At 45.5% G+C, this 24299-nt stretch overlaps 1 protein-coding gene across 1 annotated transcript in view; it reads left to right on the forward strand.

Annotated features, from left to right (window-relative positions):
* COL20A1 (collagen type XX alpha 1 chain) overlaps positions 1 to 24299 on the forward strand; it is a 48485-nt gene that overhangs the window by 22016 nt on the left and 2170 nt on the right. Inside the window, exons 18-36 of the mRNA XM_054274830.1 lie at positions 1838 to 1980; positions 2520 to 2649; positions 3286 to 3342; positions 6267 to 6305; positions 7906 to 8044; positions 10218 to 10360; positions 10710 to 10819; positions 11498 to 11656; positions 13556 to 13633; positions 14235 to 14321; positions 16471 to 16524; positions 17311 to 17406; positions 17910 to 17963; positions 18493 to 18546; positions 18859 to 18912; positions 20296 to 20367; positions 21052 to 21087; positions 22357 to 22423; positions 23235 to 23423. Coding sequence (XP_054130805.1) covers positions 1838 to 1980; positions 2520 to 2649; positions 3286 to 3342; positions 6267 to 6305; positions 7906 to 8044; positions 10218 to 10360; positions 10710 to 10819; positions 11498 to 11656; positions 13556 to 13633; positions 14235 to 14321; positions 16471 to 16524; positions 17311 to 17406; positions 17910 to 17963; positions 18493 to 18546; positions 18859 to 18912; positions 20296 to 20367; positions 21052 to 21087; positions 22357 to 22423; positions 23235 to 23423 — 1761 coding nt within the window. The remainder of the gene's footprint in view (positions 1 to 1837; positions 1981 to 2519; positions 2650 to 3285; positions 3343 to 6266; positions 6306 to 7905; positions 8045 to 10217; positions 10361 to 10709; positions 10820 to 11497; positions 11657 to 13555; positions 13634 to 14234; positions 14322 to 16470; positions 16525 to 17310; positions 17407 to 17909; positions 17964 to 18492; positions 18547 to 18858; positions 18913 to 20295; positions 20368 to 21051; positions 21088 to 22356; positions 22424 to 23234; positions 23424 to 24299) is intronic.

The following is a 24299-nucleotide window of genomic DNA, read 5'->3' on the forward strand; positions in this document are numbered from 1 at the left end:
GTCCCCTGTCTGTCAGGTCCAGGCCATCAAACCCTGCCAGGCCTGAGGGCTTTCCAGAATAAACCTGGCTCTAAAGACTTGCCCTAACTCACCCTTTAAAGTTCACTTCAGCAGTCTCCCCTGACCTCAGGTGAAGGAAATCGCCAGTGCAGGCAGCAAAGATGCATCACTGACTGATAAAAGGGCTGCTGAAGTGACTTTGTTCTTGTTTTCTTCTCTGCTTTGCCTCACGGTGGTGCACAGCAACACCTCCAGCCTGATTCAGCTGCTGCAATCTCAGTTCAGCCTCACTAAAATTAAGCTTATTTCCTAAACAAAAGAGAAGAAAGATCAATGAAGATGGAAATGATCTTCACTCAACCTGTGCTTTAAGGTCACCCCAGGCTTTGCTGGGTGGGCAGAACATCCTTACAGGAAAAGTGCAGAATAAAAACCTCATCACCTTAGTGTGTCTCTTTGACTGTCTGTAGGGCTCACCCATCATTTTGAGTGTCTTCTGAATAAATTCTTCTTTTTTTTGTCCAGAACTTCTGTGTCTTCACACCAGCATGACTTCAAGGACAGACACATGATTTTATGCTTGGAAATGCCCCAGGAGCAGACAACCCCATGTTCTTGAGCCTCTTTTTGACCTGATTTAGCCCACTCTGCCTTTCCCTTCTTCCCTCAACCTCTGCTCAGAGAAATCCCTCCAGCACAAGAGCCTCTGTCGTCAGATCCAGTTTGCTGCACAGCAGGACCCCAGGGAAAGAAATGCATTTATGTAATTAAAAATTGCTCAGCTATGGTCTCTGGCAAACTCCTTTCTGGTTGTCTGGCTCAGCCCATCACCTGTTTGGAATCCATCCAGCCATCCTAGGACAGGGCCAGAGAAGAGGGGGTAGCTCAGGCACTGTGTGTGACCCATTCCAGGGATGTGGGTGTTGATGATGATGATATCAGAAGCTCTAGACAGAACTCTGGTGTGCTGGGGGCTCTGGGATTTTTTTTAAAAGAGTAATTTTAAAACAGAAAAAGCTGAAAAATATTAGAAATTATTATGGATTAATTCTGATGTGTGATCCAGGTTTAATTGCCAGTGAAGCTGTTTGTCCAGCTTGATGAAATTCAGTTCCAGTTCAAGCAGCCTTGATGTTTGTTCAGGATGTGTACAATGGGTCTCTTTGCCTTGTGCTTCCAGGACTCTTTCACCTTTGCAAGAATTTTCCCCATGTCCTAGGCTTGGATTTGCTGAATGTTTGAGTTGTGGTGTGCTGTAGCTGGGCAATCCTCAACCCTCCAGAATTATTTTTCCCTCTTTCCTGGGTGCTTGTGGCTGTCCTGAGTGTTGGTTACCTGCACAGCAGAGCACTGGGATGTGATGGTGTTCACAGGGTTCTTGGATGAGGGAAGAGACGAGGATCTGACTCCATGTTTCAGAAGGCTGATTTATTATTTTATGATATATATTACATTAAAGCTGTACTAAAAGAATAGAAGAAAAGGTTTCATCAGAAGGCTAGCTAAGAATAGAATAGCAAAGAATGATAACAAAGGTTTGTGTCTCGGCTCTCTGTCCAAGCCAGCTGACTGTGATTGGCCATTAATTAGAAACAACTCTATGAGACCAATCACAGATACACCTGTTGCATTCCACAGCAGCAGATAATCAATGTTTACATTTCATTTCTGAGGCCTCAGCTTCTCAGGAGGAAAAATCTTAAAGAAAGGATTTTTCATAAAAGATGTCTGTGACACTGAGGCGTTCAGAAAAGGGCCTGGACGCAAACACTGCTGGCCCCATTTACAGAGAATTCTCCCTGCTCTTTGTGCTGCTCACCTTCCATCCCTGTCACAGATTCCCGGAGCCCACCCACCAACCTCTTCATCAGCTCTGAGACCCCCAGCAGCCTCCAGGTGCACTGGACCCCTCCTGATGGCCGAGTCCAGCACTACAAAATCACCTACAGCCCTGTTTCCGATGCTGCTGCCCAGCAAACTGTGAGTGTTCAGCTCCTTTGTGGGGGACAATGTGACCAGAGGAACTCTGCTCACTCCAGTCAGGTTTAAGATATCAGGGCGCACAACCAAATCTCTTCTTGCTGATGTGTTGCTTTGTAAACAGAACTCTGAGACTCTTTTGTAATTAAGATATTTTTCTTCATCAAAGCCACTTCTAGCACAGCTTTCTCTGCTCACTGAACTGGGGAGGGAATTCTTGGAGGCAGAGGAGTGGGGGATAAACCTACTTCCCCTCTGGCTTAGGGAGATTAAATATAATTATTTTAAAAGATTCCCTGCTTAAACAGCTTGATAATCCTGTTATAAAGCACTTCTGCTGCATTTCCATGGGGAATAGCGGGGTCTTTATATGTGAAAATGATTTTCCTCTGGGTATTGCTAGTCCAACAGCCAGGCAGGCTGGCTGTGCTGAGCCGAGCAGGAATGCTGCCCTGAGCCAGCCCCAGCTAACTCTGGGCAGTGAGTGAGAGCTGCAATGAGAGCCCCAATCACTGGGATCTTTTCTTCCCCCATTGCAGATCATGGCTCCAGGCAAAAGCAGCAGTGTGACCCTGCAGTCCCTGCTGCCTGATCGAGCCTACAAGGTGACCATTTCTGCCATCCACTACACGGGAGAGAGTGAGAGCACCTCCACCACGGGCCGGACAGGTACAGGGCTCAGCTGGAATGGGCACCTCCTGCATCGCCCTCCGGCTGCCACCTCTGCTGGGACACTCTGCCTGAAGCCAGGGGTTTGCTCAGCAATAGAATATTGGCCTTGAAAAGTGAAAATCCTGCCCCAATTTCTGTACTCCTGTGAGTTATTGACAACTCTGGGATGAGCGCGAAGGGCTGGCGGCTCTTTGGGTTTCGAGCCTGGCATCACAATCTTGGCTAACAGAGCTCAGGCATGGCCTCAATTGGGCCAGGAGAGGTTCAGGTCAGATATTAGGAAACATTTCTTCACTGGAAGAGTGGCTAAGCATTGGAAAATGCTCTCCATGGAAGTGGTGGAATCACCATCCAAAGTCTTAAAACCAAGCAGATGTGGTCGTGCCTGATGTGGCTGAGTGGGTGTGGTGGTTTTTGGAAAGGGTGGTTAAGCATTGAAAGAGTGGTTTAGCATTGGACAGTGCTCCCCAAGGAGCAATTAGACTCACCCTCCCTGAAAGTGTTAAAAACAAAGCAGATGTGGCCGTTCCCAATGTGGCTGAGTGGCTGTGGAGGTTTTTGGTCAAAGGTTGGACTTGATGGTGTTTAAGGTCTTCTCCAACTTTCTGATTCTATGATTGCTTTCTCTTCCAGCTCCAGTGCTGTCTAAATTCCCCTCCATCCGAGGATTCATCCCACCTAAAGCAGAGGGTAAATCACCTCCTCTAAAGCCTTGCTTTGCTGGTGTTGGTTTTAATTCAGTGTGGGCTCTGCAGAGCAGCAGGAGGGCTCCATCAGCTCTTGACAGATGCCCTTGGGGACAACCCAAGGACAGCCAGAAACCACAGAACTTCTTAACACCAGGCTCAGTAAAGAGGCCAATGGTATTTTAGAGGATTTCTGCACAACTTGACCAAAATGTAATGCAGGGAAGTGTGACATGTTTTAAATTAAAATTCCCTGTAAAGTCCCTTATTAAATTTAATGAGCATATGCTCTCATAGCTGATAGAAAGCAAACTATGAAATGGATTAGTGAGAAATGTTGAATTAATGGGGTTACAAAAAGTTTTTAATAAGTAAATATCACAATGCAGATATTGTGGCATTGCTGGCACTATTTGAAACTATTCCAAGCAAAATTGCAGTTTTAAAATTTATTGAGTGAAGTCGAGATTGAAGAATGAGGCAGCTTAGATGTAAAAAAAATTAGTTTATAGCCAACAAAGGACATAGCAGATTAAGTTTTCAAGTGTTATTGAGGTGTTCAGATCACACTGGAAAAGTCCTGTGAACTTTCAAGCAGAAAACAACCTCTCAAAAGGCTGATGAGTCACCTTGTAGAATTTAATATAGCTGTTTGGCTATGAGAACTGAAAAGACAATGGAAGAAATATTAAATTCCTTCTGTTTTATAAAGTGCCTTTTTTTTTTGAAGAAGGAGAGACAATATGTAACAATGCTGGGAAAACAGTTGGATGTGCAATAAAGGCTCCAGTATTGATATATAACCAAATTATTGAGAGAAATGATCTGGTGCTGCAGGAGTGAATGTTCATTGAACAGTGAATAACTGCATTGGGCTGGGATTTGGGGAGAAAAACAAAAACCAGAGGAGATAACAAGACAGCAGGAATCTTAGGCTGGAAAGTCTGGGGAAAAATCTTCAAAGCTGAAGTGAAACTGTCAGTGTCAGGGATCCTTGCCCTGACTCTGAGAGGCTTCCCACAAGCTGAGCATTGCCTGATCAAAGAGCTGAGAGCAATCCCAGTGCTGCCAGCTGGGAAGGAGGGGGGAATTGCCAGGGATGGAAGCAAGAGGGACTCTGGGGCCTGGGCAAGGGTCAGAGTGAGCTCACCGACTCCCAGACAAGAAACATACCTGGAAAATGAGCAAGTTTACAGCTTGCTTTGGGATCTTTTTTGTTGTTGTTTTTGTTGTTTTTCATTCACCATGCTTCAGTTCTGGCAGAGCTGGAGAGGGACTTTTCTCAAGGGTGTGGAGTGATAGAACAAGGGGGGATGGCTTGAAACTGATAAAGAGCAGGTTTGGATTAGATGTCAGGAAGAAATTCTTCCCTGTGAGGATGCTGAGGTCCTGGCACAGGGTGCCCAGAGAAGCTGTGGCTGCTCCATCCCTGGAAGTGTCCAAGGCCTGGTTGGATGGGGTTTGGAGCAGCCTGGGATAGGGGAAGGTGTCCCTGCCCATGGAAAGGGATGGAACAGGATGAGATTTAAGGTCCTTTCCAACCCAAACCATTGTCTAAGATTTAGAAAAGTTGGTTTCTGGAAGGAGAAGGGAAAGAGCGGTGCATAGGTTGAAGATCCTGCATGCAAGGGCTGGTCAGGCTCAGCATTGCAAGGCTCACGTTTCAGAAACTGATTTTTAATGGATTTCCATAGACCCCTTCCACAGTTTTACACTCAGTTCTACAGGAATTATGGTATATAAAAAATTAAGCATCACTTGGAACAACAGAGGCCACAGCACCTTGTCAGTGTTTGTGGTTTAATCCTGGCTTTAGTGATCCTGTGGCCATCAGAGTCATAGGTTTGGGTGCCCTTTCTTCCCCATGAAGAATGGCATTGAAACTCTTACAGGCTTAGGAATCTCAGGTCTTTTGGAGGAAACAAGTCACCTCCTTTAAATGTCTTACACATTTTACAAAAGTTAGGCTGCTGCTGAGGTAGGAAATGGCATTGATGCAAGAAAGGCAAGGCTATGCTGCAGCCTCAGTACAATGATCTCTTAGATTCTATTATCCTGATGAATGAGTAAACCCCTTGTGAGACAGCCCGTCCTGTCAAGTGTCCTTGGTTTTCAGGGACATTTCTCATTTTGCGTCAAGCATTCCCTTTGTCCCAGCTCCATCTGGCACCCATGGCCTGGGATTTACGTGGCAGGAGATGATTGAAAATAGCATTCATGAGCTGTTTTCTAAAACACCCCTTTACCTGAGCCTTTAAACAGAGTGCTCACAGCCCTGGTGCCTCATGTTCCACCTTCACATCCCCATCTCTTCTCTGGTCTTGCTTTTTATCCTGCAGCATCTCAAAGGATTCATCAAGAGGTTTTCTGAAAGACAAACTGCAAAAAATTTCAAAACTCTCTGTGTTTTCTGAAAGAAATCAAAAGCCAGATTCTCAAGTTGAGATACATTTTTTTGCTGTGTGTATTTTTAATTGCAGGTACAAAATTTGAAACTGCGTATATCTTTAGTTTACCACACTACTAAGGCACTGTTAAAAGAAAAAGAAATGTTTTAATGTCTGTTTTTAAAAAAAAACTTGCCAAAATGATGCTCTCTTGTATTGCATATCATCAGGTGCCAGCTGAGTTAGTCAAAAGAAAGTGATCATGGAGATGTTTGATGATGAAAGACACTATTTTTATTTTGGTGATAGGCAAGCCAGGAAACAACTTTTATGCCTGCATAAAAATCAATTCTCTCCTTCTCCATATATATATATATAAACAAGGTTAAAGTCCAAGCTCTGAATGGAGCTGCAGGATATTCTAAATTTTGCTGTGTTTTTCCTTTGCTCTCTCTAAAGGAACTGTGTTCATTTTGCTGCCATAATCCCCTGCTGGTTTTTCCCCCTCTAATAGATTTCCCCTTTTATTCTGTTCTCACAGCCTGCCCCACCATCACCTCCAGAGAAGGTTCCATAAGAGGTACAGTAGCAGATCCAAGCCCTGGTGCTGCTGGGCTGTGAGTGAAAACACTGCTTGGGAGATATATGCAAGAGCTGAGTGTGGGGAAAATGTCCCAAGGAAAAGGGGAGAAGTGTGAGAAACATGTCTTTTATCAGGTAGAAGAATATTTTGCAGCACCTGAGTTGTTGGTGCTTAACACCAGGATTTTCACCAGCCTTAAGGAGGTGAAGCTTCAAACAGCCCTTGAATTCCAGCAGAATTTGAATTCCTGTCTCACAAAGGCTCCTCAGACTATCAAACTCCAAACCCGCCCTGTGCATCCTCCAGAGCCAGAGGAGCTCTCTGCACTCAGGATTTTGGGAGCAGGAATTTCCCCTTTCTCCTGCCTGAGCCATGAGGGCTGTTCATGCTGATGGGTTTTGGCAAGTGCTGCTTCCTGAGAAAGCAGTGAATTCTGCTTAGAAAGGGGTATCAGCTCCTTCCCATAGAGTTCTGAGTTACAGGTGAGACTGAAGGACTGGATGCAGTTCTCAGGTCTGGTTGCTCCATGGAGCTAGATTATCTTTAAGGTCCCTTCCAACTCAAGCTGTTCTATGACTCTGTGATAATAATGGGATTATATTTCAATATGTTTTTAACTGTGACTCAAGCCTTCTCTGCCTGTGCATTTTAAAGGGAGTCTCAGTGTCCGAAGCTCCATACCAGAGATAAATGGCCCTCAAGTAGGTCATTTATTTTGGCAAACTCCCTTGTACTGCTGGGATATGAAAAAATAATGAAATAAAAGCACCCTGGGCCAACCCCCAGACGAAACAAAAACTCAAGCCAAGAAACTGCAGAAGACTGTGAATAGTGAAGGGAAGTGAGGGAATCCAGACTGAAAGAACCACACTGAAATGAAGCCCTTCCATTTGCTCAAGAAGGAACCATCTCCTTCATCCCAGTCTGCTGCAAACTCTGATAAACTCAAACAGAATCCAAACAGTGAGATCTTGTCTGACTGAACAGAAAACTGAAATGAAAATGACTTGGTGCTTTAATGATGAGCTGGGGGAGAGAAATTAAGCTGCATGAGCCAGAGAAGATGTCAGAGGTGTCAGAGGAGAATCTCTGTAGCCCACACAAGGCAGGTCAGCCATGGGTGTCTCCTGAAAATAGAGAGAAATGGAAAAGTTTGTATTTTAAAGTTTTTTTCCAATTTTTTTCTGTCTCTTACACATAAGGCATTTCAGAGTAGAAATCATTTTCTCTCCCTGCTAGCAATTACTGGACTGATTCCATGCCTTTTGAAGATAATACTTTGTGTGTAGTTGAAAGGAAGAAATCGCTGGAGTAACATCTTTCTCATTGGGGTTTTTTTCATCCCGAAGATTTGAAAACACAGTTGTGAAAGCCTCGATCTTTTGTCCGCTCTCCTTCAAGAGGAAAAGATTACAAGAAATGTGCACACAACCTTATTTTCCTTGGCTGCCATTTGAGGGGTACACTCAAGCTGGTGTTGTGTCATGCAGGGCATTTTCTCCTGCTGCCTTCTCTGTGCTGATTTAACCTGCTCTTCAAACACATTTCTATTGCACTGCTGCCTAACCACTGATTTCTCTGTTCTCCTTTGTTCCAGGATTTGATATGATGGAAGTTTTTGGCTTGGTGGAGAAGGAATATTCCTCCATTAAGGGCGTGGCCATGGAGCCCTTTGTGTTCAGCGGCTCCCGCACCTTCACCCTGTTCAGGGACATTCAGCTCACCCAGAGGACCAGGTGGGAGCACAGCTCTGGCTCTCGCCATACTCATCCTCAGCCTCATGCCCTGTGCACAGCAAAGGAAGGTCATTCTGGGGAGGAATGGTGCTGCCCTGCTGGCAATTTTCAAATGAAATTATAAATACGATGAGCTAAATCAAACCATTGGTAGATTGAAAAAATAGCCAGAGGGATTTTACTTAATGTATTAATAAATAAACCCCTGACTTTCCTCAAGATAAGTTGTCATGTAGAAATTAAGGGGACACAGTAGGGTTTATTATACATTTGTACAGCCAAGCACTTTCACAGTGCTGTTTTTGGTTTCTACAGAATCACTTTTTTCCAGCTTTTCATTTGCTGTGATGGACAGGAGGATCATGTCACGTATGGACACTGCACCAGTCTTTAGGCATTCTGTCCACAGCCACCTGCATTTCAGGGATGGCAGTTTGAGGTCACATTTTCATCTTCAATCCCTTCTCCCAAATATCTCTGGTTTGGAGAGAGATCTTTGCTTTAGAAAATATCACTCTCGTAGCTGCTCTCTGCTGCCTGGGCTGCGCTGATGAGAGGGAATAACCATTAGCTCTGGCTTGTGGCTTGACCTCATTCCGTTGCATATGAAGCTTCTCCACAGGGTCCCAAGCAAGCCAGGCAGCTCCTGTGACCTCATTCCTTTTTTATGATTATGAATCAGGAGTGATCTGACTCCTGACATTCATTGCTACTTTGTTTAAAGCCTAATTACTGAGCCACTGACTCCGCTTAATCTTAGTTAAAGAGGCAAAGCTTCTTAGAGTAAACAGAGTGGGGGAAATTCAGAGAACCCTTTGGTCTAAATACTCAGGAAATGATGGGCAAATCCTTTTGTTCAGCTCTTATAGATGCCTTTCAAGGACACTATCCCTTCAGAAACTGAGTGAGAAAGAAAGACTTTTCTATTATTATTTGTGAATCAGTCCTAAAAAGACGCCTGATGGGCTGTGTTTATGCTGTGCCAATGTGTCCTGTTTCAGATTACAGGCGTGTTTCAGGCAAAGCAATTTGACCTTCCCTTATTGCCTTGTATCCTCTCACTGTTGCTGAGCCTAAATCCTGCAGCTGGGATGGGGGGACCCAGAGGGGGCTTTGCTGTGGGCTCAGTGCTTATCCCTGAAGGGCATTTATACTGATTTAGGATAATAGAATCATTTAAGATGGGAGAATCACGGGTCCAACCATTACCCTAATGCTGCCAGGTCTGCCACTAAACCACATCCCTAAGCCAAGAGTTTGTGCCAAGGTTTGAAAATTTACCCCATGATATATGGCAACCATTCCTCCTTCTTGAAGAGGAGACCTGGGGGAGTGCTTTGGAACCTGGCAGGGATGTTTTGTAAGCCTCCACTGAGCTCTCATCTCAAAAGCATTGGGGCTGCACTGGCTGTGGCTTGGCATTCCCCGAGGCAGCTCTGGCAGTGATGGATTGACACCAGCTGCTCCAGCTGAGCATCCCCCAGGCGCCAGGAGAAGCCCCACAAGGGCTCATCACTCACCACAGAGCTGTCCAGGCACAGCAGGTCCAGGCTCTTTCTGTTCATATCCCCATCATCTCCTGGGAGCAAAGCCAGTCCAGTTCTGGCCCCTCAGGGAAGGATGTTGAGATGCTCGAGTGTGTCCAGAGGAGGCAATGAGGCTGATGAGGGGCTTGGAACACAAACCCTGTGGGGAACCCCTGAGGGAGCTGGGGGTGTTCAGCCTGGAGAAAAGGAGACTCAGAGGTGGCCTGATCACTCTCTACAACTTCCTGAAAGGTGGTTGTACTCAGGTGGGGTTGGTCTCTTTCTCCAGGCAGCAACTGACAGAACCAGAGGACACAGTCTCAAGCTGCGTCAAGGGAAATATGGGTTGGATATTAGGAAAAATGTTTTTACAGAAAGGGTGATAAATTTTTGGAATTGCTTGCCCAGGGAGGTGGTGGAGTCACCATCCCTGGGTGTGTTTAACAAAGCCTGGATGTGGCACTGGGTGCCAGGGTTTAGTTGAGGTGTTTGGGCTTGGATGGACTCGATGATCTTGAAGGTCTCTTCCAACCCAGTCATTCTGTGAATCTTTGGCAGGCCCCCTGCCTAGCAAACACCAGGATGAAGCTGCAAGGTGTTTCTGGGGGTTTAAATCACCGATGTTCCCTTGCTTTGTGCCGTTGCAGTGATGTGCACTTGTTTGCCATCCCACCTGAGCACACCATCGTGGTCCTGCTGCGCCTGCTGCCCGACACGCCCAAGGAGCCCTTTGCCGTGTGGCAGGTCACCGACGAGGACTTCCAGCCTCTCCTGGGCGTTAACCTGGACCGTAAGATTCCTTGCTAAATACATGAAATTCGGGTGCTTCATACATCTTGCAAGCAGCAGGGCTCACTTGGAATGTTTGATGGTTTCCCTACTCAGCAGCAGTTTCTTGGGAAGCTTTGTCGTGGCTGCCAGCCTCATGTTTAAATCACTGCCCAGTGCAATTGGAAGACATGTCTTTATTTTTATTCTGCTTGTAGCACATTCTTTATTTTTACATATTTTATCCATTGTTTAGAAGTAGTTCTTGATAACATAGGAAATCTTCCACCATGTTTAAGGCTAATTATTTACTGCTGTATATATGTGTGAAATCAATTTCTAAGCTGTTATTTGTCCTATCTTCCCTGCAGCCAGTAAGAAATCCTTGACCTATTTCAATCATGACTACAAGGGTGATTTACAGGAAGTCTCCTTTGATGAGCAGGAAGTGAAGAAGATATTCTATGGGAGCTTTCATAAGGTCCTTATCGAGAGGGGGAAAAATGGGGCTCATGATTTTACTCTGGTCAGGGAGAATAATTCAAACTGAGGGGTGATCATCCAAATGCTTTGCATCCTGATCGCCAGAGAAGTGGCCAACCTCTTAGATATGTTGAAATTCATAATTGTAAAGAATTCAGGTGGATCTCATGGCCAAAATATGATTTCCACATATTGATTTTTCCCTTTTCCCCCATACTCCAAAAACTGTTGTCATTATAATCAGGAAAAATTGAAAAATAATTAGTTTTTTTAGAATTAAGAATTTTGGTAACCGTTTCGTTCTGGGTGAAGGAAAAGACAATCCAGCCTTGTGAGAAAGCCACTTTATCACTTATAATAGGGTGGGGATTTGGCTATACATGTCCTCATAGCAAAGGGATTGCACGCAAATGAGCAATGAGCTCTTTCCGTGGGTATCTGTGGGCAGGTTCATTACCCACCTCCAGCAAGGCTTCTCCCAAGGAGAGATGAGGGCATCAACAGGGGAAAGCCAAACTAAAATTCACTCCTGAGCCTCCTCCATCCATTCACTCGCTAAAAACACCCCAGGTGTGCCAGCAGCAGGCTGGGGATGGGGCAGAAGGTGTTGCTGTCAATAGGAGACCCCTCATCCCACCACGGATCTCCAACATGGCTTTGTTCTCCTGCTGCCCAGGTGCACGTGGCCGTGAGCCACTCCAAGGTCAAGCTCTACGTGGACTGCAAGAAAACTGCAGAGAAGCCCCTCAACACCCTGGGCAGCATCTCCACGGCTGGCTTCATCATGCTGGGCAAAGTGACGCGCACCAGAGGGCCCCGGAGCGGCTCCGTGCCCGTGAGTGCTGGGTGTGCTGGCTGGGGTGGCAGTGGGCAGGAGTGCCTCATCACCCTCATCTGAATCCTCCCCGCGCTGCTGGGCTGCTCCCCGTGGGTTCAATGAGCTTTCCCAGCACCGGGAGAGCGTTTCTGTCCCTCGTGCCTTGGTGTGGGGACTGTGATGGGAGTGTGTCCCATATGAGCCTTCTGCTGGCTGCATCCCCCGGGGCTGGGGCAGCACAGCTCCTGCACTGGGATGCTGAAGCAGACAGGAGAAGGGTTTGGGAATTGCTTCTGCAAGGAAACTTGGGCACATCAGCCCACACAGAGCGATGCTGGGAAGTGCTGGTGGCTGGAGGCAGCCGAGGTGGGTGTGCCTCAGTCTCCAGTGTGTTTGGATTTGTCTATCTGAATGCAAATGAGGGGAAAATAATCTCCAGTAGAGAAGCTCTTTATCAGCTTCTATTTGGGAAAAAACCCCAACCCATCAGGGAGTGCTGGCCTGTGGGTGTATCCTCCCTGCTCCACACAGGGGACAGCAAAAGGGGATGTGTGCACTCAGCGTCCTGGCCTGTGCACAGTCCTCAGGGCAAAACCACCCTTCTTCTGTCTGTCTGTTCCACTCTCACTCCCCAAAGCAGGAGTGTTAATTATGTGCAGAATCAGAGGCAAGTTCATCACTCACAAAGGTCCAGTGGGGCTGTAGCAAATCCTTCACCACTGATGTGAAGACCTTGCTCCTTGGCCCTGCTTTTAGATCTACAAGTCCAGGGGAAAATGGCTCATCAGGTGATTTGTAACTCCCCTTGCCTCAAAGCAGCACCATAAAAACACTTTGTCCCATGTGCATCCCCGATTGCAAACTGAGAGGCAGAGGTCTGGGATAAACCCAGAATAAAGGTGGAATTGCCAGTAAGAAATGGGGTCTGCTGTGTAACAAACCAGGGGACAGTGTGTTCAATCAGTATCTACTTGTTTCCTGAATAAATCCTCTGGTAATTTGATCAAAACCTGTGGCCATCAAGGCAGGAATCTGTGCTTTCCTTGTCCCTCCCAAATTCTCTCTGCCAGCAGCTGAGCCAGACAGCTCTGGCCAAATAATAAACAGCCTTGTGCCATCCCTACTCCCACTGCCTCTCAAGCACAGCAACATTTCACATCTTCCACAGCTCTGCTGTCCTTGAGAAGACAGAGTGCCTCATTATTGGTTATCATGGAACCTTATTTAATTTAAGAAATCTTTAAATGCCACTTGATCTGCAGGGCTCATCTGTATCAGTAACCCTCCCTGGGCTGTACAGCTCTCTCCTTGTTAAATGCATGGAGTGAAAGAAAAAAAAAAAAAAAGAAAAAAAAAAGATGAGAAATGGTGTCAAGGCAAGAAAAATTAATCTCTGCCTCATTATTTTGTTTGGCTTTGTGCAGTGTGTGCTTTTTTGTTAATCACAATGGGAAGATGTGGCTGTTGAGAGGGCGGCAGTGAGAGACTGGTTGTGGTTTCTGGGGAGGGGAATCACATCCCTGCCCTGGGAAATGCTGCTGCCACATTTCCCCTTCTCCCCATGCCCCCAAGGGCAGCGAATCAAAGTTTGCTTTCACATTCTGGTGCTGCTGAAGCCCAATTAGTTGAAAACCCGCTGCTATTGCAGGGCTGTGAGTAAATTGGAGGCGTGATGTGAAGCTGCTTTGTTGACTTGCTCAGCAAGACAGAGACCTGAGGACTGTGGAACACTCAGTCTGAGGGTGGTTCTCTTGTTGTGGCTTTTTTGGGGTACAGTTATAATTGGGATAACACAGAAGATTCCTGCCAAATCATCCCTGAAGATTATTTTTATCGTTTGAACTTGATGAAATTTGGGGATGGGTGGTGGGAGCCAATGCCACTTTCTTATCAAACTCTCTCTTTTTTTCCCCCCAGTTCCAGCTGCAGTCTCTGCAGCTCTTGTGCAGCAGTGTGGGGGCAGAGCAGGACAGATGCTGTGATCTCCCTGCACTGGTAAGGCAAGGGGCACTGCTCTGCCCATTGACAGCAAGCTGGGGAGGGTGGGACAAGTCCATGGCACTGAAGTGACACTGCACATGATTTTGATAGACTTAAGAGGGAAAGAATTATTTTCCACTTGGGAATAACATCAGTGTGTTTCTTGGTGAAGCCAACAAAACTATGTTTTCTTCAAAAAGAGTGAAAACTTCCAATCCTGGTGCAGTGAATATTTTTCCTGCCCTGGCAGTCCTAGAGCTTTGCTGCCACCTCAGCCCTGAGGCACAACATCCCCCACTCTTCCTTTCACTTCTCAACACAGACACCTGCTATATGGGGTGTATAAATATGTAGAAAGGAGAAAATTACCTTCCAATATGTGTTTTGCACATTGCAGGCAGGGCTGGTTCATATTTTTTTTTCTACATTTGTTATTCAACAGAAAAAATAAAGCACTCGATTGCTCACAAAAATCTCTCAGTGGAGTAGAAAAAAAAATCTGCTTTTTTTTCAAGTAAAAGATTGAATTTTGAAACACTGAGTGTTGTACTTGTAAGCCATCATGCTCTTGCTGTGCAGCTGCTCATGACTGGTTTTTGGCTTGATTTCATTTCAGAGGGACGAGGACACCTGCCCTAGCTTGGCTCCTGCCTGTTCCTGCACTTCTGGGCGCCCAGGCTTGCCAGGACCCCCAGGGCCCCCTGTAAGTCCACCCTCCCACCCAGTGTATTGCAGGTGCTGCTCTTGCTTCATTTTTTTGTGGCATGTTGGGCATTGGGTAACACTCCTGGGGCTCTGTGGGGTTTTAGAATCACAGAATCGTTCAGGTTGGAAAAGATCCTAAAGATCATTGAGTCCACTCATTAATCAGGGCTGCCAAGCCCAGCTCTAAACCACGTCCCCAAGAGCCACAGCTACACTTTTTAAATCCCTGCAGAAATGGTGACTGCACCCCTGTCCTGAGCGGCCTGTGACAGCCCTTTTGGTGAAGTTTTATCCTCATGTCCCATCTAAACCTCCCCATGTGCAACATGAGGCCATTTCCTCTTGTCCTAACTCAAGGAGCTTTTCCAGGGCCAGGCTGAGAGTTTCCCTTTGGGTTTTGGATGGTGATGAAGTGGGGAGATGGAGAGTTGGCAGAGCAGCAGCTGCAGCTGGGAACAGGATGAGCAGTGCCTGGTTCCACATTAATCCTCTTAGGAGAGGAGGACAGGTCACCCTCAGTGTCTGCAGAGATTTCATGGGTTGGAGGCTCTGAAACTCTGTGTAAATATAAGGAAAAAACAACTCACACAAAAAAAAAAAAAACAACAAAACTTCCTGTCTGGATCTATGTTAAATTGGAGCCAGTGAGTGTCTGTGTGGGTGGACGGTGTAAAGAGAAAGGGGAGACTTTGCTATCCTGTCTGTCCCCAAAGCTCTCTTTCTGTTCAGTGAAGGTCACTTGCAAGAAAACCCTGAAGAAACGGGGGGGAAGAGAAAACAGCCATTACATCTGCAGTGTGCTCAGGAAAAAAGGGCATAAATTCTGCCCTATCCCTTATGGATGCAGGAAAGCTGTCATGGGCTTAAATCCCAGGAGAAAATATTCCTGTTAAACACTGGGAAGTGTTTAACAAAGATTGCTTTTTGAAAATCTGGGGAAGGATATTTGATTTGCACAAGCCAGCTGAAACCTGACAGACAGCCTGTCCAGAGCAGCTCAGTTCAACCACTCCAGGTGCTTTTCTCCTGGAAAATAACCATAAATGGAAACATTTGCCTCCTTTTTCAAGTGAAATGGTCTCAGATCACCTCCTGCACTGACCTGTGGTTTAGCTGTGAGTTCAGCTCTATGCAAGGAGAGTGCCTCATTGCAGAGTAATTACTTGCTCATTCCAGTGGAAGTTTAATTAACAGCACACTCCACTGTCAGAGTTTGCTCCAATATCCTAAGTGCATAATTAGCAGCTTGCATTGCCCTGTGGTTTAAGCATCTCCACAGACAACTCCTTAAAGAGCAGGACTCTTTAAAGCATTAGAGGAAATTGGGTTTTGACACATAACCTTCTCCTCACACCACTGAACCCTTGGTAATTTGCTGCAGTTACAACAGCACTCACTGCTATTTTTAAAATTCCAGTTAGCAAGACATGTCCCACCTTGTCTTTATCGCTGTCCTTAATGAGTGTGTCTAACTAGATCCAGCTGGCTTCTGAAATGAGTTTCTGGGCACTTCTGAAAGCACCTTTCCCAAAGTTCCCTGCCTGTGCGTCTCAATTCAAATCCACGTGGTTTATTTTGGGTTCCAGAATAGCAGTGTTCATATTAAGATGTCAAAAATTCACACAAAATGAGGTCATGCCATGAGGTTGGTTTCTTCTCCCCACCCAGAGTTAGGCAGAGCTAAGCCAGGTTTCCCAGAGCCAGGTCTGTCCCTGATCTCAGCACCTGTCACTTCTCTGCGGTGGAGAGTGTAAAACACAGCTGAGTTCCAAAGGAGTGCAGATGTGAGCATCCCCTTTCTTCCTCCTCAAGTGTGTTCCCACGTCCATATGAGATGTCCCAGCATGGATCCACTCAGAGGGAGTTGGGGGGAGGTTAAACAGGTTGAAACTTCATCCTTCTCTGCTGGGAAAAAATGCTGTGCTCCCAATGCTGGTCATAGGGGGACTGGGCTGTTACTTGCTTCTTCCCTTTCCCACATTTCCTGGACAACTCAATTAATTTTCTTTTTATCTCTATTTGTTCTGAGCTCTGTGGGGCAGGAAACCTTTTCCAGTGTGGGGCAGTGAAGAGCACAGAGGTCTGTCCCCCAGGCTCCTGGTTACGGTGCAATAAATGTGATGCTGTTCTTTGTGTCCCACTGGCAGGGCAGCCCTGGCAGGAGAGGACCTCAGGGGGAGCAGGGGGAGCCAGGACCCAAGGTGAGTCCTTAGGCTGGAGATTATCTCCCTGCACCAAGCTGAGCCCAAACAGAGTCTTAACAACACACAGAGGAGGATGGGATCACTTATTATTAATTAAATGCTCAGTTGGGCTTTGGAGATGGAGATGATGAGCCTGATTGTGCTGAATTAATGCACTGAACATGGTCAGCAATGTCCCCTGAGAGCAGCTGTGCTGTGACAGGGTCAGGCTTTGTGCTGTGACAGATCTCCTGCCCTGGGGCAGAGCAGCTTGAGGAGGGAGGCAGAGAGGGAACACAGCCCTGAGGTGGGCATGGGGAGTGGCTGGGGCTGAATCCCCCAGCCCTGGGACTGTAGCAAGCCCTGTGTGTGTTCACAGCTCCATGGAGCAGCACAGGGCAGAGCCAGAGCAGAGCACTGATCCAGTATTTGGGATGGCATCTGGGAAAGCAGCATGGCTGCAGGGGAAGGATTTGGGGGAAGAATCTCAGAAATGGGCTAAGGAATATTTCCCTTTGAGCTCTGACCACCTTGAATAACAGGAATCACTGCTTGGGAAGGTGAATTGTGCTCTGCAAAGCACCCTCTGCAGCTTTGCTGTCTGCTCTCATGAAAGATGGACCAAAATCCTGGATCTAAAACACAAAGGCAGCTGAGGTTGCTGGAGATGCTGTCAGTGCTCCAATTCAATCTTGAATGCTGTAGATGGTTCATGCTGACCCAGGCTGTGCAGTGCAGCCCATGAGGAGAGCAGGCACCAACCACTCCCTTCCTTTATGATTGTTTCCTTGTTTTTGGTTTCAGGGTGAGCCAGGCCCCCCTGGACAAGTGGGACCAGCAGGTCCCAGTGGCCAGCAAGGCTCTCCAGGCTCCCAAGGAATCACAGTTCAGGGCCCTGTGGTATGTGACCTCTTCCATTGCCTTTTTTTTTCACTCTTCCCAGCTAGAACCTGTCAGAAATGGGTGTCAGTGCTGTGATTTATGTGTTTACATCACCCTCACCAGCAGCTGAACAGCTGCAGAGGGAGAGATGACAATCAGTGGGTTTATGCTGACAAAGCCCTGCACTTCATCATTGTGGCCAAAGCCTGCTTTTGTCCAGACTCCCCTTAATGGGCTTTTATTTCCAGCAGCCCAGTGGGGTCCCTTCCAACTCAGGATATCCTATGAATATTCAGGCATTTCTCTTCCCAGTGATCATCATTGCTTGGCAGGGAGCAGTGGCAAGGGCTGCCACATGTCTGGGATGGCAGAGTCCCTGTGCACATGCTGTGGCTGTAAATTACCCTGGAACACTGCAGGGAGCAGGAACAACCTGGGACATGCATGTGGAGCAGCAGGATGCTCTTTGCCTTAAAGGCTTCTGCCACACACCCAACTGTGTGCTTCTGCTTTAATCCAAGGGGCCACCAGGAATTAAAGGAGAGAAAGGAGACACTGGAATCCCTGGCATGCAGGTAATGGTGAACACCACTCCATCTACTTGTCCCAAAGATTTGCCCACCTTGTTTGGTTTTTGGGTTTTTTTTTTTGGTTTTGGTTTTGGGGTTTTTTTTGTTTTGTTTTTTTTTTGGTTTTTTTTTTGTTTTGTTCTGTTTTGTTTTTTGTTTTGTTGGTTTTTTTTTGTTGGTGTTGTTTTTTTGGGGTGGTTTTTTGTTTGTTTTTTTATTTGTTTGTCGTTTTTGTTTTTGTTCTTTTTTTCTGAGTAACTACTTTAAGCAAGTCTGAAAAGTTGTCGCTCTTGTCTGCTTGGGACTTGTCTGTCATTTTGGAATTCCATCACTTTCTCAAGGAAACTGAGTGTTAGAGAGATAGACTTTATCTGGAAGCTGGATATGATGGAATTAAAGCTGGGATAACAGTCTTTGCTCTATGTAATGAATAACTCTCTGTCTTCTTTGACCTTTCTCTTCTGTCCTCTGTTCCAAGATGGATTAGGGCAGTGATAATCAGATGCTGACTTTACCCAGCCTTTCTGATTTACAGGGAATTCCTGGTGTGCAGGGAGCTCCGGGCAGGGATGGACTTCAAGGTGCAAAGGTAAAACACCTCACCCCTAAGGTTTTATGCATGACTACCTAAAAATCCCAGCAGAGACCCAAAACTTTCCAGTGCATTCAGTACAGAAGTGAATGGTCTTTTAACAAAGCCAGATGGATTGTGGGGAAAAAAATGGGCTCATTTCAGGTTTGGCCCAATTTGAGCAGATACTGCCCATCTTGCTGCTCGACAGATGCTTCTCTTACCCATTTTAGCAAGTTCATGCTAAAAGCAGCACATGGAAAAGCATCTCACTGCTGATGAGGTCTCTCAGAATCCTCTTGTTAGCAAATGACTGGATTTGCTTTGCAGGGGGTGAGGGGACTCGAAGGCACAGCTGGGCCTCCAGGACCTCCTGGACCAAGGGTGAGTATTCCCTGTGAGCGATGCACTCTGAAATCTGCTCCTCAGCAGAGCTTTGTGCTTTCACCTGGAATAGTCAGGGCAAACCCCCTTCCCAGGGTACCACAGGGAACACCTGGCACATGGTGCAGGTGCCCCCTTTCCCTGCCACCCTCAGTGTAAGAAGAAAATCCTTGGCTTGCTCTGGCAAGTCCTGGAAGCTTCATGAGGAAGCTTCATCCCAGCCAGGACATTCTTATTGTGCTGTTTCCACTTTCCTGACACTGCTGTTCTCCAACTGTTGGTTGAGTTGATTTAGTTTGTTGGACTGAAATCAGCAGGAGCTGGAGGATGCAGGCAGTGTGAAAGGTTCACCCCACATCACCGCCAGTACCTGCTGCCAGGGCTGGATGTAGATGGGTGTGCTTGCACTCTGTCAGGCCCAGGGTAGCAGAACTTTAAGATCTGTTGATTCACAGCTCCTAATTAGTAGGCACCACAGGTACACTTCATTTTACTTGGGAAATTGAACTAAATTTGGGGTTAGTTGATGGCTGGTGGACCTGAAAAGTTACTGATTCTCACAACTGAATCTCACCACTGAGTCTCACTGCTGAGTTGTAAGGAATTTGGCAGTGGTTGTGCTAAGTTATTTATCGGAGCCAAGGTTGAATTAGGCTCATAACTTTGACTTGTTCATCCTGGGAATATGTGGAGCTGGCAGCAGCGAGCCTCAGCTTTTTAAATATGAGGAAAGGACTGTCACCTCCAGAGCAGGCTCTGAAAGCTGTTCTGGTGCTGCCTTGAAAACTTTTCTCATTTTCACTGTTCAGAAAAGTTGCTAATATCTACTGAATTCAAATGTAATAGCTGGAAAATTCTAAAACAAAGTTATTTCTGCTAGTTGGTTTTGGCTGATTTATTTTTTCCCTTTATGGCTCCAAAAGGCACAGAAAGCTCACAAAGATGAGATGACCACAGAAGGCACTTCCCACTCTCTAAGCTGCTGGTGGTGTTGTTAAGTATTAGAGGCCAGCACAGGTTTTAAAGGGAAAAGAAAACCATGTGGTATTGAGAGGCTGGAAAAGAGGGTTGTGCTCTAGGCTATGTCTAAATCTGAATATATAATAAAAGATCAAAAGGCTGTAGGGTACAAACTACACTGCAGTTTGTTGGCAAAACTCAGCTTTGCTGGCTTGGCCATAATTGAGATGGTGATGGGAAATGATGTGAGCATGACTCACACACAATGAGCTTTGAACAGTGAGTTTGTGGCTGGACAGGAAACTTGAGGCTGCTGTTCCCTTGCTTGAGTCCTCTGAACTCCCACCAGGGGTGCCCCTGGAGCCCTTGAACAGAAAAAGAAAGTTAGGGAATAACTGGATTGTTAATCTGTAATGTCTGCAGGGTTTCCAAGGAGCCACAGGCACCCGAGGCAGCAGTGGTGAGAAGGGACCTCCAGGTGATGTTGGGCCAACAGTAAGTTTCTGATTTTGGGTCTCAAAGAAAGCCAAGACATGGAATAATTGAATGGGAATGAGCTGTTCCCACAGCAGCTCTGCCTCAGAGTCTGAAGAATGGTTTAAATTCACACTCATCCTTCTTAAGGAGATGTCTGGGCATTCAAAGCCCAGGCTACTGATCTGTTGATAAAGCATTCAACAAATCCCACCTCCCTTCGCCCTCCGCAGATTCACCTGCTACACAAAATCTAAACAGATTTCTGGTGTAATATTCTAGAATAAAGCAAGAAAGTCACTCCTGAGCTGGAGCAGCCAGCCTTGGGCTTGCAGGTGATCTAAATGTCACAGGAATTTCTTCTCCTCAGATGTTAAAAACCACCTGTCATGCTGGGAAATCTGTTCTTAGAGTGCACCTGAGAAATTTCTGCATCCCTGTTGATGGTGCTTATCCCACTGCTCCAGTTACTAATTTATTACTCTTTTTCTTTAAAAACAATGTGTTTGAGTATGAATTCATACTTTTAAGTATGGACTTAAAGCTCTTAAAATCACTGCCATGAGGTCAAGGAAACAACAAGAGTGTGAGGAACAATCATTATGCTCCCACTAATGTAACCCACACCCCCAGTGAATTTATTTGTTTGGTTTTTTCTGTTCTTCCTTCCTTAGACTTATTTATTTTTATTTTTTTTTTCTACAGGGGCTGCCAGGTCCCAAAGGAGAAAGAGGAGAGAAAGTGAGTTTTTCTGGTGCTGGGTGACACAGTCAGTGCATCATACCCTCAAAAGAGTGTGTGTGATAACCTGAATTGCAACTTTTACTTACAATTATGAGCCAAACCTCTCCAGTCTTGGTTGTACCTATTGCTTTTTTCCTTTCACCTGCACAGGCTGGGCTGCAGGGGTATAAATAGTCCCACAGCAGTCAGGAGCTCCTTGGTATCACTTGCAGTGATGAAGCAGAAGTGATGCAAATGCAAATCCATTCTTTGCTGAGAAGGGAAAAACCAAACCCACTTGGCTTCACTTTGTTCTGGTTTAATGTGTTGCTAAAGGGGACGCATTTGTCATAATCATTGTCCATGCCCCAGCGCAGACCTTGGCAGCCAGGACATCCACACTACCTTGGAAGCTTCTTTTGTTGGGAAAAAAGGTTTTTCAAGTTTTTCTCATCCTGACTTCTGGTTAAATCAAACTGCCATGACTTTCTAGGAGTCATTGCCAAGAGTGACTTATGCGAATTTTTCTTCAGACAGGGATGAGGTGCTTTTGTCTCAAGTTAATGCTTCAGAACTATAATTCTTAAGAGCATTCTCCTTCCAATCCCACCAGTTTTTCCTTTTCTAGATTTTTTTTACACTGAAACTTTTTGTTTCCCCCTCCTTTGGGTGTTGAACAGAGCAGTTTTTAAGCCTGGATTATCTGCACTGTGATCCAGCCAGAGATGTATGTTTTATAAACAGTTCTGGAAGCAGGTGCATTAGGTATGAATTTTCACAGTCAGTGTTTATTTTTAAGTAGGTTTTTGCATTTTAATCGCTTTTCCCTACTTCACTAAAACTTTCTGAAGGGCCCATAATATATGATTTATTCAAAATACAGTAAGAATCAATATTCATGGAAGATGGAGTCAAAGATAGGAAGTTGTAATATCTGATCATACTAAATGTTTTACATATCACAGAACACTGAGTTATAGACTTAGCATCTTTTCTGATAAAATTTGAGGGTGAAATTTGCTCTCCCTTTTTTGGTAATTATTTAGATTCGGTCTGGTCCTTTTGATGTGCAGGAGAAAAGCAATTATTGATGTTTCCAATTTCAATTTTCTGGTTTCAGAGCTTCTTGATAAATAAATAGAGCAGCATTTCACAGTAATTAATATCTCTGGAACTCAAGCTGAGAAAATGAATGGGCTGAAAGATCTCATGCATTATGAGATTGATCCTTTCTAAAAGATATTGATACTTCATTTTTTTCATAATTTTTTTAATGATTAATTTTAGGGGGAACCACAGTCTTTGGCCACCATTTACCAGCTCGTTAGCCAGGCCTGTGAGCGGATGATCCAGAGTGAGTAAAACCAACCCAGGTCCTGAGTCTGCTCGTGTGGTGATGGGACAAGGGGGAATGGCTTTAAGCTGAAGGATTGGATTTATATTAGATATGAAATTGTTCCCTGTGAGGGTGCTGAGGCCCTGGCACAGAGAAGCTGTGGCTGCCCCATAAATGGAAGTGTTCATGGCCAGGTTGGACGGGATTTGGAGCAGCCTGGGATAGTGGAAGGTGTCCCTGTTCATGGCAGGGGGTGGAACAAGGTGAGCTTTAATGTACCTTCCAACCCAAACCATCTGTGATTCTATGATCCTATGACTCTCCAGAAGTGGAAAACCAGAGGAGAGACATCCTGAAGCTGCAGTGATCCCAGCAGCTCCATCACCAGCAAATGTCCCATCTCAGGCTCTAAGTGCTACTTTGGCTTTATCGGGTGGCATTAGCACAGAAAAGATCTGCAAAACATTTATTTGCAAAACCCTTTGGTGTTTTGCAAAGCCTCCTCTATTTCTTAAACGGAAAAGCTTGAAACTAATTTGATAGAAATTATTCTTTCAGCAATATGTGCTGATTCCTCCTGAGATGAGGCAGTTTTGCAAAGCTCCTGTGCTGTGATGTGCAGAGAGCAGCAGTGCCTTGTCCAAGGTCAGGCAGCAAAGTCATCACTCAGCTGCCCATCTTCATCTCCTGCCTTTCTCAGTTTGGACTGACAGCTTTTCAGCACTAGCTGATCATTTCAAGTACCTTTTCAGACAAAATCCTTTGATTTTTACCTCTCTTCTGAATTTCTCAGCCAAAGAAATGTTTATTTTCTCTCTTGCCTTCTCAGCTCACGTGTTGAAATTTGACTCATTCATACATGAACATGCAAGGAAGCCAGTTCCCATCTGGGAGGAAAGGTTAAAACCAGGAGAACCAGGACCTCCAGGTCCTCCAGGCCCACCTGGGAACAGTGGAGAAAGAGGAGAAAATGGCAGCCCTGGGCAGCCGGGCAAGGATGGGTATCCAGGAGAGAGAGGTATGGGCAGAAGCGTTCATATGCACTTTTCACTCCATCTTTGGTACTTTAACTAAACATCTCAGTGCCTCAAGCAGCACTGTATAGATAATACATGATATTGTCTCATTTCATTGCTGTTTTCCTTTTGGATTTCTCCATTCTAGGAAGAGACACCCAAATTATAAATCTCAACAAGCAGGGAGAATCCAGATGCAGCCCACTATTTTCAAGCTTTGAATGGAAGGAAAGGCCGGTTTAGCACCATTTGTAGTTTTGGGAGGGATAGAGAGTATAATTTTAGGGGGCAGGAGGTTTTTTCTACAAAAAAGCAGTTATTTGGGTGAAGACATGGTGGTGGAATAGATCATCTTTGGGCAGAAAGGAGGAACATTGGAAAACACTGAGGCATGAGGCAGCTGAAGCAATCTTCAAAGGGGAAGTTTCCGGAGCAGTAGTTTCACAATGAAAGACTCAGACATAACTAAAGAAATAGATTAATATGATCTCTGAAGTGGCCTCAGTTATTGCACATGAATGACTGAAAGGTGGGAAGATGTTTTGCTTGGATTTGCAGATGTTTGTCAGTGGTTCAAGTAATTGTCTGTCAAAATAAAAAGAAAACCATTGGTTTCAGCAGTGTCCTAACACCTCAGAGTAACTGGAAATATTCTGTTTAACTCCTTCCTCCTGCAGTAGTCAGTCTTGGCTGGTATCTGCAGAGCTCATCAAAACGTCACTTCAGAGAGAAGGGAGTAACAACAGATTTTTCCAGCCTGTCAAGCAGGAGAGGGCAGAAGACAGATCTAGTGAAAAACCACCTGAAGGACATGGCTGATCAAAATATTTTCATCTTAAAATAATGAAAAAATCATATTTTGTCAAAATGTATCTGTT

This window comes from Melozone crissalis, unplaced genomic scaffold (genome assembly GCF_028551555.1).
Source record: "Melozone crissalis strain CALT ecotype California unplaced genomic scaffold, PUWL_Pcris_2 ptg000017l_1, whole genome shotgun sequence".
Taxonomy (NCBI): domain Eukaryota; kingdom Metazoa; phylum Chordata; class Aves; order Passeriformes; family Passerellidae; genus Melozone; species Melozone crissalis.